Source organism: Lepisma saccharinum, chromosome 29, assembly GCF_977018435.1.
Source record: "Lepisma saccharinum chromosome 29, izLepSacc3.1, whole genome shotgun sequence".
NCBI classification, from domain to species: Eukaryota; Metazoa; Arthropoda; class Insecta; order Zygentoma; family Lepismatidae; genus Lepisma; species Lepisma saccharinum.
In genome coordinates this window covers 34,425,534-34,446,275 of record NC_139257.1, presented here as the reverse complement: position 1 = coordinate 34,446,275, position 20,742 = coordinate 34,425,534, and the positions used below count along the sequence as shown (strand labels likewise).

General features: G+C 39.7%; 1 protein-coding gene across 6 annotated transcripts in view; it reads right to left on the bottom strand.

Moving 5' to 3' along the window:
* Positions 1-20,742, bottom strand: part of LOC145981493 (solute carrier family 2, facilitated glucose transporter member 1-like) — a 214,414-nt gene that overhangs the window by 32,994 nt on the left and 160,678 nt on the right. The window contains exon 1 of one of the 6 annotated variants that reach the window (XM_083114760.1): positions 12,282-12,517. The exons of the other annotated variants lie outside the window; for them this stretch is intronic. Coding sequence (XP_082970886.1) covers positions 12,282-12,302 — 21 coding nt within the window. The 5' untranslated portion in view covers positions 12,303-12,517. Of the gene's footprint in view, positions 1-12,281; positions 12,518-20,742 lie in introns of those variants that run through there. 6 annotated transcript variants of the gene reach the window in all.

The following is a 20,742-nucleotide window of genomic DNA, read 5'->3' as shown; positions in this document are numbered from 1 at the left end:
TGATGCACAGGAAGACAGTATACCCTTGGTTTATATCTTATTTATACCATCTTTGGGTCCGAAAACTTGGGGGGCACAGACAGTATATTTTCCTTTGTAGATAAGATTTAGCATAGTGCGGGGGCAAAAGTAATGAAAAGTGGGGGGCAACTGCCCCCCTTGCCCCCGCTAATCGCCGCCACTAAGTAGGAGTTATAACCCGCATCAACCTTCTACAGTGGCTTGCCCAGCAAGTTAAGTTTCAAAGGGAGGTGGTGTTACAGCTTATTATGTTAGTATAGTGAGCGCTATATTTTGTTACAGTTTCGCTTATATTATATGAGTTTTTTAAAAAAGCTGGGCCAAAAGTGACCACACTACTGAAAAACAATATCTTATCGAGGTATAAGTTAAAGGAAGCAGATTTCATACTCTTTGAACCCAAGTCCATTGTAATATGTACTGAATTGTAGCAATGTTTATGTGTAGGCCTACTTACGAAACTGGATTACGTTAACCCTAAGACCGGTCTTGTAATTTTATTGCTTCGCAAACAACTGCAGTGTTGGTGGTATTTTTACAACAGAGTTAGTGTTCGTTCGTCATTCTCTTTGCGAGGGGGAGGAACGAACTTATAACGATAAAACGAAACGATAAGACCAAGAGAAGACAGAACCGTTTACCAAAGAGCTTGATTGTTGCAGATGAGGTAAAATATGAATTTGCCAGGAAATGGAAAGTAGCGTCAGTACTTGCGCAGAGACTTGTTTTCGTTCGCTAGCTCCAGAGATACTCGGGACAGGGTATAGAGTAACGCGACTTGTGTTTGTTTTGGAGCCGTGGTCGGTGTCCACACTTTTGTTTTCGCATTGGAGAGAGCAAATATTGCGACACACCCATCAACCCGAGGTGTTGCGATGTTTTAATGTCTCGTTAGAGATTCCAGCGCATCCTCTGAACTAGTTTCCCTTCCACGGAAGCCTAGTTCTGTCCACTGTGGCCTATTTGTAAGGTCGCCAAAGGTCTCGCTGCGCTCACAGAAACGAGAGGATTTTGCTGGAATAGACGCCAAACGCTGTGTTGGTGAGGTTTACGGCTCGGAACGTTCTGATTTTCACACATGGTGCAAGGTTGTTGACTTTGTGGAGCCTAATGCCTAGTGTCGTGAGCCATATGGCACGCAGTTCTTTTTATTTTGATGTTCAAACCAAACTATAGCTTTTACTGATTCGTAAGCTAACCACTTCGGGCAATTCCGTCAGATTTCGTGCTTGGTCGTTGAAGTGTGACGGGAAATATCGACGTTGTTTGCTCAAAAGTGCGAACAACCTTTAGAAATATGCATTTTACGTGATCGCATTCAGTCTTATATAGGCCTGTATGCCTAGGGTATTTAAAACCTGTGATACTCGCTTGGGCTACCTTCGTACTAACGGGTAATAATCATTTTCTGACCGATCTCCGTGGCGGAGTGGTTAGCACAGCTCTACAACGTCCCGGCCTGGGTCACGATTAACCAAAAGTGGCAGAAAATCGACGTAAAATACAGCAAGCCAACCAATAAATAACAATTTTCTCTTATGATTTTAAGTGATTTGTTTTTTATTTTCTCAAATTTGGAAGATCATTTCTTATTTACATTATTTTCAATAACATAAATGATTAATTTATTGTTTTAAGTCCACTTATGTACATAAAGGCTAATTGGGACGAGGCCTTATCACCCCCCCCCTCATTTCATAGCTATACGATAGACTTGACAACGCTACATCACATGCTCTGACGTCACGCTACGTAATCTCGAGGCTTCGTGTCCGAGCCAGGAGAATCGCTCGCCCACTTGATCTCGGATAGCGATGCTACACACACACACACACTTGGGAATTGTAAAGTGGGATTCGAACCACTTGTGCCTCTACCGGGTATCGAACCCGGGACCTCAATAACATGACATATGACAATTTTTCTTTTCTCATTCAAGTAATAATGACAATAACAATAATAAATTTACCTATTTTAATAATTATTATGAATACCTATTGATTATATTAATGTATTTATTGGGCTTCCACGATGGTGCACGGGTAACGTCGTTGCCTTGGAATCAAGGGGTCCCGGGTTCGATACCTGGTGGAGGCACATAGTGGTTCGGATCCCACTTTAAAATGTAGGTCCAGTCCCGATTAGCCTTTGTGTGCATACGGTGCACTTAACAATTCAATAATGTGTTAATTATAAACATTTCTTTATTATTATTTGTGAGGCATTTAGTTCCCACACTTGCTCTTCACGTGGCAACAAGGCTGGTGACTGAGATGAAAAGTCCCAACCGCCATTCGCAGTGAAAGGATCTGGAGACAGAAATCTGGACGCTAAGACAACATGCATGTCTTTGTCTGGCACGTGAATACAAGATGAATAAATCCCGCCAGATCATAAGCCATGCCCCAGACGATCTGCATTCTTGTCTCCTTCTGGATGAGACAGTTGCGTTTGCGACTGCGACGCACACCCTTTGAACCCGCCGAGAGGTCGAGCGAAGTCAGCGCTTTCGAGACTGTAACCTGACCCGTCGTATCTAAATCCGAAGGAAAGACTGGAGCTGCATGATTTCACAAAGGAACAATGGGTAGTTAAGTTTCAGCTGACGGAGTAAGGATGGGTGGTTGGTAGCGGCATCTAAGGAACTTTCGAGAAAAGTTTGGATTTTTGAGGCAAGAGAATACGAGACTTCGTAGAGCAGGACCTAGGAATTTATTTTGGGCGCGTCCAGGAAAAAGGAATAGTATTTAGAGGAGACTGTTGCGTAGTGTTAACGTCCTCGCTTGTAATCGCATTCGATACCCTGTAGAGGCCCATAGTGGTTCGGATCCGACTTTAAAGTGTAGGTCCAGCCGATTAGCCCATTTGTACATAATGTGGACTTAAATAACAACGATAGAGGAAAAGGTCTAAATATGGGCCCCCTTTTTATTTTGTCATTTTCGGAGGAAAAAAAATATATCAAGCACCTGCCTTTAAAATGCATATCTATGAAATATATACTTAAATGTAATAGCGTGCTCAAGTATAGAAGGTCTCCATTTTTTTTTATTAAAAAAGCAATTTCCAAAAAATGGTAAAATGATGTATTTCAAAATTGTGGTCTAAATATGGGCTACTAGTGGCAATATCACAAAAAGCAATTAAAATTAAAAAACAGCCATTTATCGCTAAAACATTATAAAATTCATATTTATGAATAATCGGTTGTTTTGAAAATCACGCGGAATGGGAAAAATCGAAATTAAGAAAAACATCCAAATATTTGTTGAAAATGTGATCTCAACATTAGAGCTCATGTCATAGCCCATATTTAGACCATCACGCTATTTTTCTTTTTTAATTTATTTTCGCTTTCTGTGGTACATATTTCACAAACAAATCATGGTATTATAAAAGCCCACATTTGTTTTATGTACCGCTAATATCATAACCTATACAAAGCAGATGAGAATTCAGAAAACGCTGAGTTAAAACATACCTGCAAAAAGTTTTCGGAGGTCGCAATTCTATAACAGCGTCCAAGGCCGAAACTAACCACCACTTTCTCTTGCGAATTGGCGCCGCAACTGTTGTCCTTGACAGATAACCAGTTCCCATAGCCTCTGCCAGGCTGCAGCACCCGGGAGCGCTGATAACTCCAAATCCCATATTTAAACCTTCGCCCATATTTAGACCTTCTCCTCTATGATTGATTGATTTACAATTTTTGGGTGCGTTGGCACATATGATCATTTTCACCCTTCAGTATAAAGGGTGATTCAGAATTCCTATTACACACTTCTAGGAGTTGTAGAGGGAACTTAGTACATCAAGTTTTGATAAGGAACCCATGTCCGGAAACGTACCGTTTTGGTACTAAACAGATGACAAGATCACATAATTTCACATCTCCCGCTTTACCTGCGTCACTACAAGAGCTGCTCGATGTGACAACCCTAAAGTTCGTTGCAAACAGTGTACCTCCAAAGGATGTTTGCATACACACGCTCCAAAATACGTGGTGAGCCAGGTCTTCCTCCGACACTACAGGAGTCTCATAAACAAGACTCTTCATGTAGCTTCATACGAAATCGTCAAGAGGAGTTAGATCCGGCGATCGTGGTGGCCAAGGAGTTGGTGCGCTGGTGCACCATCATGTTAGAATCACATGTGCTGTGTAACAGAAATTTAAACAGAGGACGTTGGAAGGAGCACACGTAACATCAGGTGACTGAAGACGTCACCCTCCGTCAATGTGTGTTGCCTACCGTGAAGCGGGAGATGTGAAATAATGTGATCTTGTCATCTGTGTAGTATCAAAACGGTACGTTTCCGGACATGGGTTCTTTATCAAAACTTGATCTACTATGTCCGCTCTACAACCCCTAGAAGTGTGCAATAGGAATTCTGATTCACCTTGTGTACGGGGAAATAGCTCCTTATCTAAAATCCTTACCTAAGAGTTAAAAAAAGGTGTGTAAAAAAACCTTGGGAAAAATTAAAAGTGCAAGGCTGTAAAGGGACCGGCACAGGACAAGCACGCACATTAAAAAGGTACGAATGCACTAAAATTTTCTCACAGACAGTGGAAGATATGAGCTCTTCTCAAAAAAGCTAAAAACGTTTGTTAAAACATTGTTGCCTTCTCCCAACATGGATGATAAACAGCTGGGAAGATTAAATGTCTCCCTGAGGAAAGCGAAATCTCTACGACGCCAGGGATTCTGGGCATGAGTGTTCTTTGTGAGTGTCCCTTTCAGCATAACATCACTAATCCTCATTGTTGCGATTTGCCACAAGTGGTAGAAAAGCGACGCTAAATTAAAAGAAGAAAACGAATCAAATGAAATCAAGGACGAGCGGCTAGCGACAGCTAACAGCATCAAACCTGACCTGCCTAACCTACTTACACACGCATATAATAGCAGAAATAAACATGTGAATAGGTTTGGCAGGTTAAATTTTGATTATTTCTACTGTTAGATGCATACTTCAGTAGGTTAGGTAGGTCAGGTATTTGTGCAATTAGATGCATACATCAGTAGGTTAGGTAGGGCAGGTATTTGTGCAATTAGATGCATACTTCAGTATGTTAGGTAGGTCAGGTATTTGTGCAATTAGATGCATACTGCAGTAGGTTAGGTATTTGTGAAGTTAGATGCATACTTCAGTAGGTTAGGTAGGTCAGGTATTTGTGCAATTAGATGCATACTTCAGTAGGTTAGGTAGGTCAGGTATTTGTGCAATTAGATGCATACTTCAGTATGTTAGGTAGGTCAGGTATTTTGCAATTAGATGCATACTGCAGTAGGTTAGGTATTTGTGCAGTTAGATGCATACTTCAGTAGGTTAGGTAGGTCAGGTATTTGTGCAATTAGATGCATACTTCAGTAGGTTAGGTAGGTCAGGTATTTGTGCAATTGGATGCATACTTCAGTAGGTTAGGTAGGTCAGGTATTTGTGCAATTAGATGCATACTTCAGTAGGTTAGTTAGGTCAGGTATTTGTGCAATTAGATGCATACTTCAGTAGGTTAGGTAGGTCAGGTATTTGTGCAATTAGATGCATACTGCAGTAGGTTAGGTATTTGTGCAGTTAGATGCATACTTCAGTAGGTTAGGTAGGTCAGGTATTTGTGCAATTAGATGCATACTTCAGTAGGTTAGGTAGGTCAGGTATTTGTGCAATTAGATGCATACTTCAGTATGTTAGGTAGGTCAGGTATTTTGCAATTAGATGCATACTGCAGTAGGTTAGGTATTTGTGCAGTTAGATGCATACTTCAGTAGGTTAGGTAGGTCAGGTATTTGTGCAATTAGATGCATACTTCAGTAGGTTAGGTAGGTCAGGTATTTGTGCATTTAGATGCATACTTCAGTATGTTAGGTAGGTCAGGTATTTTGCAATTAGATGCATACTGCAGTAGGTTAGGTATTTGTGCAGTTAGATGCATACTTCAGTAGGTTAGGTAGGTCAGGTATTTGTGCAGTTAGATGCATACTTCAGTAGGTTAGGTATTTGTGCAGTTAGATGCATACTTCAGTAGGTTAGGTATTTGTGCAGTTAGATGCATACTTCAGTATGTTAGGTAGGTCAGGTATTTGTGCAATTGGATGCATACTTCAGTAGGTTAGGTAGGTCAGGTATTTGTGCAATTAGATGCATACTTCAGTAGGTTAGGTAGGTCAGATATTTGTGCAACTAGATGCATACTTCAGTAGGTCAGGTAGGTCAGGTATTTGTGCAATTAGATGCATACTTCAGTAGGTCAGGTAGGTCAGGTATTTGTGCAATTAGATGCATACTTCAGTAGGTTAGGTATTTGTGCAGTTAGCTGTCTCGCTAGTCGCTTGCTTTTCAAAGGCTCGTAAATTTTTAACGATCCTCAACGAGGATAAGATTGTTGAGGGAAGTTGTTCGCCTTGACGTCCTGTGCATATGAAAAGGTACCATAGGAACAAGAATTCACAGATGTGTCCTTATTTACATCTATTACCGGAGACACAGAGTAAAATACAACATTGTTACGGGGGTGTAAGGGGTGACCTTCCACGTAGGACACCCAATTGTCAGCCTCACTTCCACGTAGTACACCATTGACTGCTTTGTGCAGACTAACGAGGCTCTGGCGACTGGCCCTGGCCACTATGATTCTGTGTGTTGTCCTGTGTCTTGTCCTTATGTGTGCTGAGTCCCTCTTACAGCCTCAGCTTTTAACCGAAGTCATAATATTTTAATATTTTAGTTACGACATGACATTACAGTTATATTTATTTTAGTTCTGTTAACCTAAGTCAGAATATTTTAGTCTTCCAACGTTACATATATGTTATTACATTTTAGTTCAGGTAAGGGACTGAGCCCCGTATAAATTGACGGGTTCAAAATAGCCTAAGTGATGACGCACCCAAAATTTTATATTCAAAATCAAACCATTATTACGGACTACTGGGGACGAACCCTCCCTGGTCCCCTGCTTCCTACGCCCTACAGCTGGAACGCATTCTTACATCAATGTACCGGTATACATACGTCAAGTACCCCTTGACACATATGCAACCCAATTTACATTTGCGTCTGACACGGATGCATAAACTCGAGGATGACGATCCAAATGGATGATATCGTTGACAGTATTGTTTTGAGAAATGGTTTCCTGTGTGTTTTGATTTCGAGACTCGAGACCGAGCATTTCTCTTCGAGACAGTGGCGACGCTAATGTAGGGGCCAGGCTGGGCCACGGCCACAATTTATACTCGGGGTTCCCACTCATTTGAAAAAACTAAATTTCCGTGATCCTTAGAAGCTATGCTTACCCACACATTTTAGTGCAATTCGGGTTACATATCTGCAAGGATGAACCTTGAGAGTTTCCTCATTCTGTTGCTCGTGCCCAGCTACTTTTGCTGCTGAGGGTACACTACCTCTCCCCAGTTCCATAACAATGCTCATTTGGCAAGGGAGGGAAGGAGGGTGGATGATTGATTGCGACAGCTGAATGTAGATGAAGCCGTACGCGTTGGAGGTCGAACGGCCAGTTCAAAGGATTCAGACTGAGAAAGAGTTCGTTTTCCTTGTCGACACTTTACCGTCTTTCATACGAATATCTTAGCTTTGGGTACAATTTGTTTCATGTCCAGGTACTGCTCAATCTAAGGATAATGTCGAAAAGAGATTCGAGACGAGTTTTGTTTGTTTTCTCGCTGCTGTTGATGCAAGTGCACTTTATGAACAGAAAGGCTAATCGGGAGTGGACCTACAGTTTAAAGTGGGATCAGAACCACCGTGCAATGTTCCTAAAAAATCGACAAGTGACAGGTATCGAAACTCGCCGTCTTTAATATACTAGAAAGTAAAGTATTTGTGCTCCCCTGTGCTTTGCACCACGCCATGAAGGCGTATAGGGGGTGTGGGGTTAGGGCCTCACACTTTCTTGATCTCGGCCGAGCGGGGGGTGATGTGATCAACACCACGCCCCTGGCCGCCTTTACCTCCCCAGACTTTCCTCCAGGTACCCACTTTATACGACGCTTGGTGGGCGCCGGAACCGCTTGAATAGGTGAGGAAAATCCCAGTTCATCCCCGCCGGCGATCGAACCCGGATCTCTCGAATGGTGGTTAGACACCCTAACTATGAGCTACCTTAGCCTTACTGTACACGTATGGAAGAATATTTTAGTTGTTTCAATTGTAAACAACTTGAACTCACCACAGATGGTGTAACTCAATGTGCCTTTCGTGTTGTATATATTATACATTGTAATCGCAAAAGCTTACCGAAATTTTACATGGAAATGCAAACAGAGAACTAAATGCATCATATCGATTGATGCACTAAAGTATTTTTTGTAGTTTCTTCAAAGAATCAGATTCACATTTGATGCATTTTGATGCATTTTTGTGTCGTGAAAGAAACACCAAAGTGCATCATTTGATTCAAGTGAGGATTTATTTCAGTCGAGATGCACTTCAATGCATCAGTAGCTCAGACAAAACGTTTAAGTACATCATCAAAATAGATGCATTGCTGGTGCATCAAAATGCATCAGCTGATGCATTAAAGTGCATCTCGACTGAAAGAAATCCTCACTTGAATCAACTGATGCACTTTGGTGTTTCTTTCACGACGTACAAAATGCACCAAATGTGAATCTGATTCTTTGAAGAAACTACAAAAACACTTTAGTGCATCAATCGATGCATTATGGTGCATCAATCGATATGATATGTGTGTGCTTCCGTGTAAAATACTATCTGCTATAAGATTTTTGGAAGCATTTACGTAGCTAGTGCTAGCAAAAATGTTAAAGGAGATGCTTTCAGCCAAAGCGGGCGCTGAGTGCCTGGAGCCCAGTCAAACGTGCCCTGATATGCGCTGTTGTGGGTTTAGGAGTTGATAAATGGGAACAAAGAACAGTTATTTACTGAATCTACTTCTGTCGCGACGGAGAACAAACAAGTGGACAGATGCTTCATTGTATTATCCAACAACACAATTAAGCAATTCTGTGGGAGGAGATTTGTGAAAAATGCAAACAAATGCCATCTACCTAGCTACAGGTCTTGTATTTCTAGCAAACGTAACTTTCATTTTCTTGCACATGATGTTGCGAATATTCAGTAGACTGGAAAATAGGATATGGTTAGGGCGATCGGCCTGTCATCTAACGGCAGAATCCTGCAGCAGTTTCTACTTTCTGCACAAGAAGATCACAGGCCTTGTTTCATGAAAAATATTCAGTTCACAAGTAAAGGGAGGCGAGGAAAAATTTATTGCCTTGTTTGGTTTGGAGCGCTTTCTCGCAGTAGGTTCACATTTAATTCAATTCTGCCGAAATGCGTTCGAATAGCTATTGCAGTTTTGATTTATTGATTGAGTTGGTGTTTTAAGTCCACTTTATGCACAGTATGGCTAATCGGGAATCCGAACCTCTATGTGCCTCCACCGAATAGCGAACCCGGGACCCATTGATTACAAGGCGACGACGCTATCACTGCGCCATGGGGAGGCCGAATACATATTGCATAGGACTTCCGATGTATTCTATTCTCCATCCACTGCATGAACGAAGTCAATGTAAATAACACCACGTGACTTCTAAGAAATAGTTCCTGTGGGTTAATTCTGATGTAGGGGACGTAGTGGTGATGTCGCAAGATTCCTGCACAGCTGCCATTCGAACAACCAAATTGGTTTCGCACAAACCACGTATGTTTGTTTACACTAACTTCAATCTTACCACGGACAGAGAGCAAGCAACTTTTCAGTTGTTAAATAAAGTTTAAGAATGAAAATCACGCCCTATTTAACTCATCTTCACCAATACGAACATTTTTTTCTATTCTTGTTTTGGTGTTTACCGTTCGTGCGACTTGTGCAGTTACACCAAGAAACGTGTTCCTAGAGTATTTAAAAATAGCAATAGCTACATGAGAGCCCATGCAAAATTTTAGCTTATAATCTTTGCTCGGCGAGCGCTGCTCATTTGATCGCTGAGCGAACTTGATTGAACCTTGCTCGCCGCAGGTATAAGACACAGAATATATAGTTCTTGGGTTTCGATCTCGTGAGGAAAAGAGGGCCTCCCCGATGGCGCAGTGGTAGCGTCGTCGCCTTGTAATCAAGGGGTCCCGGTCTCGATACCCGGTGGAGGTGGTTCGGATCCCACTTTAAACAGTAGGTCCAGTTTCGATTAGCCTTACTGTGCATAAAGTGGACTTAAAACACCAATTGAATCGTGAGATAAAGAGTGAAGAGGAAAACTGTGAGAGGATGGCTGGCTGGCGGTCAATGAGGAAATATTAATGATTAACGGCTTGCAATCATGGGCGTCCGGAAGGGGGGGGCCGTGCCCCCCCTGGAAAATGAAAGTAAACTAAAAATTATATATTTGACACACATAATTTCATTTCAGCCACAATAATTATGTGTTAATTAATGAACGTACATGATAAATTCAAATTTAAGCAATGTTTTTTGAAGGAACAACATTATTATTGGAGAAAATGTGACTTTTTGGCCCCCCCTGGAAAAAATACCATCCTTGCCCCTCCCTGGAAAAAATCCTGCGGACGTCCATGCTTGCAATATAGCGTAATTAAGCAAGTTCAAGTAACAAAATGTAATAATATAAATATTCCAGTTTTTGTAATTGTATTAAAATGAAAATGTTGTTCATTCTAAATATACACCGTAATTTTTGAAATTTGTGCAAGAGTGTGAAAATGAAAATTTCCACAGTTTGGTCCACATCAAGTATTCCCATAATTAACAGCTTTTCAAACACTGAAATCTTGTCCGCTCGATGCAGCCACAGACTATTCAAGGGCACTGATATTTTGATCAATGAGCACACAGCGTCAAGTAAATCATCTGTCTGCTCAACGAGCGAAAATGTTGCTCAGCGAGCGTCGCTCAGATACACGTGGCGCCACAAGTCATACGGAAGTAAAGTGTATCCTTATCATTTCCAGATTACACGTACAGCGATAACGATTAACGTTGCAATTGGTCACACTTTATATCTAATCTCTGGATTCAACAGTCTTTCCTCATTTTGGCGCAATTTTCAAACACAAGAAAAACATTTCCTAATGTAGCAACATTTATTCTACAGGAAGCATGACAACCATTGTCGTCGCCAGATTTTTTTAGGGGGGGTTCAGGCCATTTAGAAAACTTGAATAGTATAAATCATCATCATCATGGTTATGATCATAATTATAAAATAATAACTATTTTAAAATTAAAATAAACTAATGTTATTGCAAATTTTATTATTGTATTGTAGGAGAGATTTTTCTACTCGATTAGCCAGACGAGTGAATATCCAGAATAACTGTTTTTCATTATGTTACATGTCAGATACACTGCACTGAAATGCATAGTTATTCTATTTTGTTGTTAACTATTACATATTTCGTTCAGGAATAACCTTTAAAAGTTATGGGGAAATTTTAATCAGTAAGTTAATGTTGTTTGACCTCTCACGTAAAACTCTGATTCTTGGAATCTTGAAAATTTAATTTTGGATTTAAACTGTAGAATATGAAGGCATAACCTGCTTCCTGTATTTTTAACTCATTTTTTTCGTTCTACCGCTGCTTACACTTTGGCTATTCTGTTCGAATCAGGCCCGTAGCTAGAATTGATCTCCAGGGGCGTTCACAGGTTATCAGGGGGCTTTGTCCACTTTTCAAAAGTTTAATAGTATTAAATGAAGGTAAATTGTGTGTGTGTGTGAGGTGGAGGAGGCATTATGTTATTATAAAACATAAAATTTAGAAATATCATGCAAATACTACAGTTTTTCCTATATCTTCTAAAATATTGAAGTGTAAATAGACTGCTACCCTTACTACACACTCCATACTATTTTCGATGATACAGGTATTTATATCATTACAAGTAAAAATATACAATATTAACTTCAATCATAGTGCCTACCGTACCCCGGCCGAAGCAATAAAACTCCTCTTTGGTTGCAAAAGGGGCAGGGAAGTTACAGATTAAGAAGCTCCCCTATGAAAGAACTTTCTAAAGTCTACAGAATCTTCTAAACACTTGCCGCTACTTAGATTTCTGTTCACACACAAGATGAATAAATGTAATAGCTCCTGTTCATGTTCTGTGAACTTATCCTCGCGAACTTGTGAACAAAATAATATCTGCTGTCTACATTTTCACTCTTCACCTCAAAGAAATTAGAATACAAAATAGTTTTACCTAATGTCAAGGGGCTGGCGGCCGCCAAAGAACTAAAGAAATAGCTACTTACCGGTCTCTGTATGTATGGCATTGTGAACTATATGGCGGGAAAACTTGATAACTGTAGTAGAGAATGTTGCCTCGGTGTAAACACGTACAGTGACCTCGGGGGTTGACACACAAAGAACACACACGCGCGCACAAAATGTATGTAGAAAAATAAATCAGTCTTCTTGATCCCAGTGGGGGAATGTAATCTTGAGAAATGCAAATCCAAGTCCGAATTTTCGAAGTTGCCTCTTCGGATTTTGTCCTCTATTTGAAAGAAGATATCCTAGACAGTGGATTAAAGGGAAAGGAGGTGTGTCACGCCCAGCGATTCTGATTGGCTTGCTCGAACGTGCTCGAACGACGTCACGCTGGACGTAATTTCACTGTTGCCAACTTTGCTCTTTTGGACCCAGGATTGACGTAAATCTACGCAGCCAATGTAAACTGCACTAAAAGCTAATTTACAACTCTGGAAGGCAAAGTGCAATGCTCAAGGATGTTGGCTCATATCTAGGCGAAAACATGCCTATTTACTATTTACAAAGGAAAAAAATATCATATTCTCTTCCACGCATCGTCTGTTGAGAAATGGTACCATGTGCAACACACACTCCATACGATTTTTTCTCAGGGGGTACAGTGCTCAAAGTGGGGGGCGGACGTGGTGATGCTATTCCCCCAGTTAAGAAAATTCTCAAAGCATACTAGTATAATTTACCTAGGCACCCCCTCCGCTGCAATTTCTTCTAGTTGATTCTTACAAGTATCCCCCACCTTTCCCCAAACTGGGGAAAGCGTCCCCCAGTTATGAATTTCCACTTCGAGAACTTGGGGGGGGGGGGGGGGGGGCAGAGTAAGATTTCATAGCTTGCCCTCTAGTCATAAAAATTCATATTTTACCTTTTATTATTATTATTTTACAAATCTTGAAATTGACCTTGCTTTCTTTCCATAAATATAAATCACTTCGTTGATTAACAGTTATTTCTCGTTTTGTATTTTTTCAAGATGCACAAATATCAGAGACCACTTAATCTGCTGTCTTTCATGACACCCCTCGTCCATGTTTTCACAATTCCACTATTCGAATTCTATGAAGATTTTTCAGATATCTCAGGGACAAGTGTCCCCTGGCCCCCTCTCTGCGTGCGCCCTTTGAGTGGCAGTCGTGAGACAAAAGTAGTACGTTTTTCAATTAATCGCGAGCATTATTTGATTTTGTTTTTCACTTAGTGAAATTTGTTTTGTAAATAAGAGCACAAGGTATTTCTCACACTTCTTCAACAATTGAAACCGGTTGAGCTCACTTATCACACACGTCTCAAACATCTTTTGAGTCAAGCTTCGTCTTCTGACGTAAGCACGGATTTCTTTCGTTGTTATAGGTTAGGCATAGTTCTCTTAGCATAAATAATACATGTTTTGGTCAAGCACCGAAATATTGCATGTGTATTTATGCTAAGAGCCCTAACCTAACAACGAAAAGGGCGTGGCTTGACTCAAAGGTGTTCGAGACGTGTGCAATAAGCAAGTTTCTAATCTGGGGTGTGTTAAGCTCATGCACTTCGACATGTTCTTTACATAGTTCCGGCCGTAAATTTTGGATCTCCCTTTTTGGACAACACTAGAGCAACCTTGCGTTCTGACGTCACCGGGGAAAGCTTTTATTGTTAGGCTAAATGCCTAAGTTGTAAGGTTAGGCTAGCTAGGTTTAGTTCTCTTAGCATAAATAATAAATTTTGAGTGTATTTATGCTAATAGAACCAAACCTAACGTTCTTCTTCTTCTTATTTTTTCTGAAGATGAACGTCAGAACTCAAGGTTGCTCTAGTGTTGTGTGATAAAGGAGACCTGCAAATTTTCACAACATCCAGTGCGATGGGAACTAAAGAAGACTAAAACGGTAAGAAGATTTAATAATATTTTAATAGTGCAAGCAGCGCTTACCTTGCTTGTCTTTGCAACTGCTTTGCTCTTCTGACCTCTCACCCATCCATACCAGCTTTTGCGAGCGAAGGTGTGCGCGCGAAATGATTCCTGATTGGGCTAGCTGCAATGACGACATCCTGAACTACAGCTTGCTCTTCGGTACTCGCTGCCAGCGTGCCAACCCTATCATAATGGTGCTAAACCTAGCGTGATTCTCATTTGTTTGTCAATTGGTAAAATGTAGCAGTCTGCAAAAGGTACGTCCATAAGAGGGAGAAGTTCAGTGTAAAAGAAGGGATTTCGGGGTAGTAAAAATAAGATTGCACCTATATCAGTTTTGTATTTGCAGTGTCTTCTGAAATCACCACGCCTACTGATAATATACTATCAGGTGATATTTGAAGGGAGTTAAGGTTATATGTATGTGTGTGTAGGGTAGCGCATATTTTATCTACAAACTTCAAATGACCATGCTTGTAGTAACTTTATATGAATATGAAATAAAAATATACACACAGGCATTTAATCGAGTGTATAATAAGGACAATGTGCACCTTGAAATTAACGTGCTCTAAATGTCCCCTTTCTGCCTGGATGCACTGTGGCATTTTGCTTGTATAGGTTCGCTTGTTGTGTTTATTACTGCTTGCTGTGTTGGGTTTGTGATGTCTCTTACAATTCGTAACAAACCGTTTCGAAGTAGAACAAGGAAAACTGTGGCGTTTTTGTCCGTGTTGCACATTCCACAAAACGCCATCGATATAAAAAACAATGCCACAAACCGTTCAGGTACTACATTTTCTTTATTATATTTATAATACTATTATTAGTGAATACTATCCTGATTACTGCTGTGTACATTTGTGCTAATTATAATATTTACTAAAATCAATTTAATTGAATGATCCAAAATAAAGAAACTGGTTTACAAACAAGTTTATCTATTAATGTGACGTGAATACTTTCCTGATATATTCTCTTTGCTTATGTAGTATATGGATGGCAATTTTGGCATTCTGTGCCCTTACATAATTCGTAAACGTCTCTATATGTTACTATGTTTGAACTCCATAGTTGTCTCCACGGCAGACGATTTTCGCGGAACCCGCTTCCTGACCGTCACCCCCTATTTTGTCAATGAACACGTCCAGTTGGCGCATGCGCACTTCCGTCTACGATTCACAACATTACCCGTGGCTCAGAATGCCACATTTTCATCGGAGGAAAAAGGTATCACAGTGCCACATAGTAACGGGGAATCGGTACAATGTTGCCAGAAACAGTAGATAGGTAACAAGAACCACCACCCACCATGTTTACTGCATGGTGAGTGGTGGTTGGGTGGTTTCGGGGAGGAGAAGAAAGAGTTACTGGTTGGCTAGGTTGAGTCCGGGGGCATATAAGCGTGCATGCCTGTATAAGCATATTCTGTACCCCTCCAATTAAAAAATCTAGATCCGCCTTTGCTTCGAGCACTGGGGTAGGGGGTATGGGGGTTGAGTAAGAGTCCACTATTTAAATAGAAACTGGATTCGCCTTGCTTCCTTTCCATAAACATCAATCACTTTGTTGATGAACAGTTCTTTGTCCTTTTTGTACTTTTTCACGATGCACAGAGACAACCTAATTATTATGCTGTCTTCCATAACACCCCTCATCCTTGTTTTCACCGCTCTAATTATATGACATTTTCCTGTTTTCTCAGAGGGTGCACGTGCCCCCCCCCCACCGCCCCTCACTCTGCGGGCATTGACTCACTCCTTTTTCGACGTTACTAAGTAAGATTGATTGTTTCCAAGAATTGAGATTACGATTTAAAAATACCTGGTTTCATCAGATAGATTCTTTCCACTCAGGTGCGTACGTATCGTCTATTTCTCAAGCATTCAGTTGAAAAGATTTTCCGTAATTAATTACACAATTTCTTCAATTGCAACAAGGAAGCAACTCATATTGCTTAATATATAACCTATTAAGAATGACAGGAAAATATTTGGACTATGACTAACTTGTTTTTGTAAGTATCACCGTATCTTGGACGCTTTAAAGTTCGTTCTTATAGACTTTGCCATCAACACTGTTGATGTATAAAGTCCAATGCGTTTTAATCACTAACAATACGTAAGTACTATGTTTATCTATGATTCTTGCTACTGTCTGTGACGTATGTACTGGATCACTGTAAGCAAAAAAGGACCCAAGGACCCGGGTATATTAGCTGCTATATTTTCACAATAGCTATAAGTTGCACCATACTAGCATTTTGTTTTTCCTCGAATGGAAAAACACGATATACGAGGGTTACAGGAAAAGTCATGGTAACTATTTTTTTCCACGATAATGCGGATCAGGCAAGAAATTGTAAAATGTAAATTGGAAGGTCACGATGTATGCTAACGTTTGATGTATGAATTTTGAACAACATAGAAATCTGTATCAGGATAGAGAAAAAGACAAAACACGCGCAGTCACAGGTCGTCCTGAACGTTGCATGTCGGCAGTTGCTTCTCTTCCATGCCCGAATGCTGCTGCCCACCTCGCAACAGTTCGATATGGTATAGAGCATCATTTCCTAAAGCTTCCACAAGCTCAGTGTGACATTCTCTCGCATTCCTTCCCCAGAGAACTGCTATTTTCACATAAGAACGCTGTTTAACATCCTGCTCGACTGTTAAACACGCACTGACTTCCCACTTCCCGCAGTTCAATGTCTTGGCAGCCACTGCCATCTAGTGGCAACAAAATACATTGCATGTGATGGGGTCTCATCGTGGAAAAAATGGTTGCCATGACTTTTGCTGTAACCCTCGTATAATTTTTCCTTTTCCTCAAAGGATGATAGAGATAATTTTTATAGACTCGACCACAATAATGTTATCTGTTGTTATTTACGAACTACTTCTACGGTCAGGGTACTCTCTTGCATAAGCTACAAAGTCTATGGATTTGCAGCACTACAGTAGATAATGAATTAAATACATTGGCGGTACTGAGACGAGATCAGACATGACGTAGCATTGTCTCGTTAATAAGGATGCTTTGTATCGTATCTTTGTTCGTCGTCGCCTTGTAAACAAGGTGTCCCGGGTTCGATACCCGATGGAGACACATACTGATTCGGATCCCACTTTTAAACTGTAGGTCGAGTCCCGATCAGCCTTACTGTGCATAAAGTGGACTTAAAACACCAAATCAACCAACCAACCAATCAGTCGTATCTTTGTTATTCATGGTCTCTTTTCTTCTGCTTTTGTCGAATCCCTAAGCTCGAAATGGCTGAACCTGAGGGAGGGCATTCATTCCATGTCCACGGTTGGACTCACAGACTACAGTTCTTAGCAACATTTTCCTTACAGTTCCTGTGCATTGAAATATGAAACTCAACTCTATTGATTAAACAAGAACTACCCTTAAAATACTTTCCCAGATTTCTAGCTACAAGTGAACAATTTTGTGTCACTGGTGGGACAAACGAAACACTGTCTCTTCACTTAATAAGAAATTTATTTTAATTTCTATCAATGAAATATAAATTATTTAAGTCAAAGAGAGAAGGTAATTGATTTGACCTTTGAATATTCTGGTGAAGTTGACGGGAGAATGTAAGATTTAAAGGAGAAACTAATTGGTGAAAAGATTCTCTTGGACTATCGACCAGGTGAGTTGTGGAATAGATTCCAAGCTTTCGAGAGTTAACGTCACTCTCATCTTCAGGGTAGAATTAGAAGAAGAACTTCTACCCTGAAGATAAGAGTGACATTAGCTCTCGAAAGCTTGGAATCTATTCCACAACTCACCTGGTCGATAGCCCGAGAGAATCTTTTCATTATTCATCGCCAGGAAAGCTTCAAGTCTTACTTCGAGAAATGTATTGTTTTTTTGGTTTCGCGGGTGGGACCAGACACGTAGCCAGGGGGAGGGCTAAGGGGGCTGAAGCCCTCCTGAAATCGCACAAATATCTAATTTAAATAGTGTGTAGTGGTAATTCATTTTACTTCCTTAGCAGGAATAAACATTAGATCGAAAAAATTTAGTGTTTAACAGAGGAACCAGGTATATTTTCATTTTCTACCATTTAATCCAAAGAATAAATGGGTCCACAGCTTCCAAAACTTATAGTTTCTTTGTGAGAGGTCACACAATATAAACTTCATGAGTAAAATTTGGCCCTAACTTTTAAAGCCTTTTTTAAACGAAATGTATAAAAGTCAATAACAACATACAATAACTATAAATGTTTGTACAAAATGTAAGAAAAGTAATGGACAACAGTGTTTGATATTCACTGATACGATGGATCGAGTAGTAAAGTCTCTCTATTTATATAATAATAATAATAACAATTATAATAACAATACATTTGGAATTAAAATTGGTTTATTTATAATAACTTATAATTGTAAAATGACAATTATAACCCTGGTAATAATTATTATTGTCATTATTATTTCTACTAATCAAGTTTCATTAGTGGCCTGCCACACACTACAAATATTTCTGGCGACGCCTGTGCTGATAAGGGATGAGCCCCCCCCCCCCGAAATGAAATCCTGGCTACGGGCCTGGGTGGGACACAATACAAAACACAAGTAAATCAAAAAATTAAACAAACAATATGTAATATACCTTCTAACTTAATTGTGTATATTGCTTAAATTTTTATGCAAATGACAATTTTATAGATGGTTCATTCACGAGATAGGATAAAGTTGCAGCATTGTATTTAATTTTAAAAATTGAGGTGCAAGGTCAGTGGGAATGCATATTTGCCACTTCATACATGGTATGGTAAATCTATTGAGGGGATGGAGAGTGTGAGAATATTAACGTACGTAACAGTTATATTTATTATACTCCTATACATATCACACGAGAAGTGCATATTTGGAGTAAGGCTCATATAATTGCCAAGTTTTTCCTGTCTGTCGTATGATAAGATTTAATAATGACTATTCCATGCCTATACATATTTAGCTGCCTAATGTTTATCAAAGAAAATATTCATAAATTCAACATAAGACACTCTATACACAGACACAACACAAGATTCAGTTATAAGTTGGACACACCATCAACCAGGCTAAGCAAAGTACAAAATAATTACAAACACATGGGAATAAAACTCTTCAACCAGCTGCCAGGGACAGCCCACTATGCACCTCTTGAAAAATTTAGAAAGGTTCTGCAAGACTGGGTAAGAGAAAAGGTTTTCTACTCAATAGATGAATTTATTCTGCACTCAAAAGAAGATTTAAATTTCTAGAACTTTTAATATGTGCAATACTAATCTCTCCACACTCACCCTATGTATTTATTATATATATATATATATATATAGACTTGTTTTTCTTGTATTGAGTTTTATATTTAGATATATATGCTATTCTTGTATTATGTCTTATATTTGTATGTTTATACTATTCTTGTATTATGTTTTATATTTGTACCAATGAAGACATCTATTGCATTATTGTAATGCTTAATGATGAATAAACATATTGATATTGATAAGAAAACGTACGAAGATTAAAGGATCGTATCAGTAAACACTACTATTTTGCCACCTCAACCCTAATTTTAAATGATGACGTGGGTTGTCTTTAAATTTGCACGCTAACAATGCTGCTTTGACGTCAATGAGAGATTGGGTTGTTTTGCAGTGTACTTTTATGATGGTCATGTCCGACTCTTGGAAAAGACTGATAACTAGGAAATGCCACCACTTTGGTGTGACTATGCATGCATTAACAAGCCATACCACCGTCAGGATTGAAAAGGCACTATTATGCAATTTAGGTGTTAATTACTTTGCGTAAGGTACCCTAAAGTTTACATTCTGCAGTGAAAAATATTAACAATTCGTCCGTTAATTTACAAGACTAGTCTCAACCGTTTTTCAAAAATCTAAATTTGAATATTTTATCATGCATAAAGCTAGAAATTTATTATAAATTATTGCATATGTATTTTTTTAAATGAATTATTAAAAGTACATTAATTATGGCCGTCTAACTATCATGCGAGAGACCCTGGTTCGATCCCGGCGGGGGAGAACCGGGATTTTTTCCACCTGTTCAAGCGGCTCCGGCGTCCACCCTGCGTCGTATAAAGTGTGTACCGGGAGGAAACTCTGAGGCGGCTAGGGGCGTGGTGCTGATAACATCACCCCCACCTTCGGCCGTGATCAAGAAATTGTGAGGCCCTAACTCAACACCCCTATACGCCTTCATGGCGTGGTGCAAAGCATAGGGAAGCCCCCTTTTTTTTCATTAATTTTCGTAACTATGTAATGGCAGCGAGTGGCTGAAGAATATTGCTCGTTTCTTCTTGCTTTCTGTGCCGCGCATGACAAATGCAATGTTGCTACATTAAGGGCAATCCGAGGTTAATTTTAGGTAAAAATGAAAAAAAAATTGCTGGAAAATTTGAAGTTGTCGGACTTCTGTGTTTTATTTCTGTTACATCTAATTAATCTAGATGGAGTGATAATAAATATATACAATTAATAAGACATTATCGCGGTAAACCATGTCAAATTTTCAGAATACGAG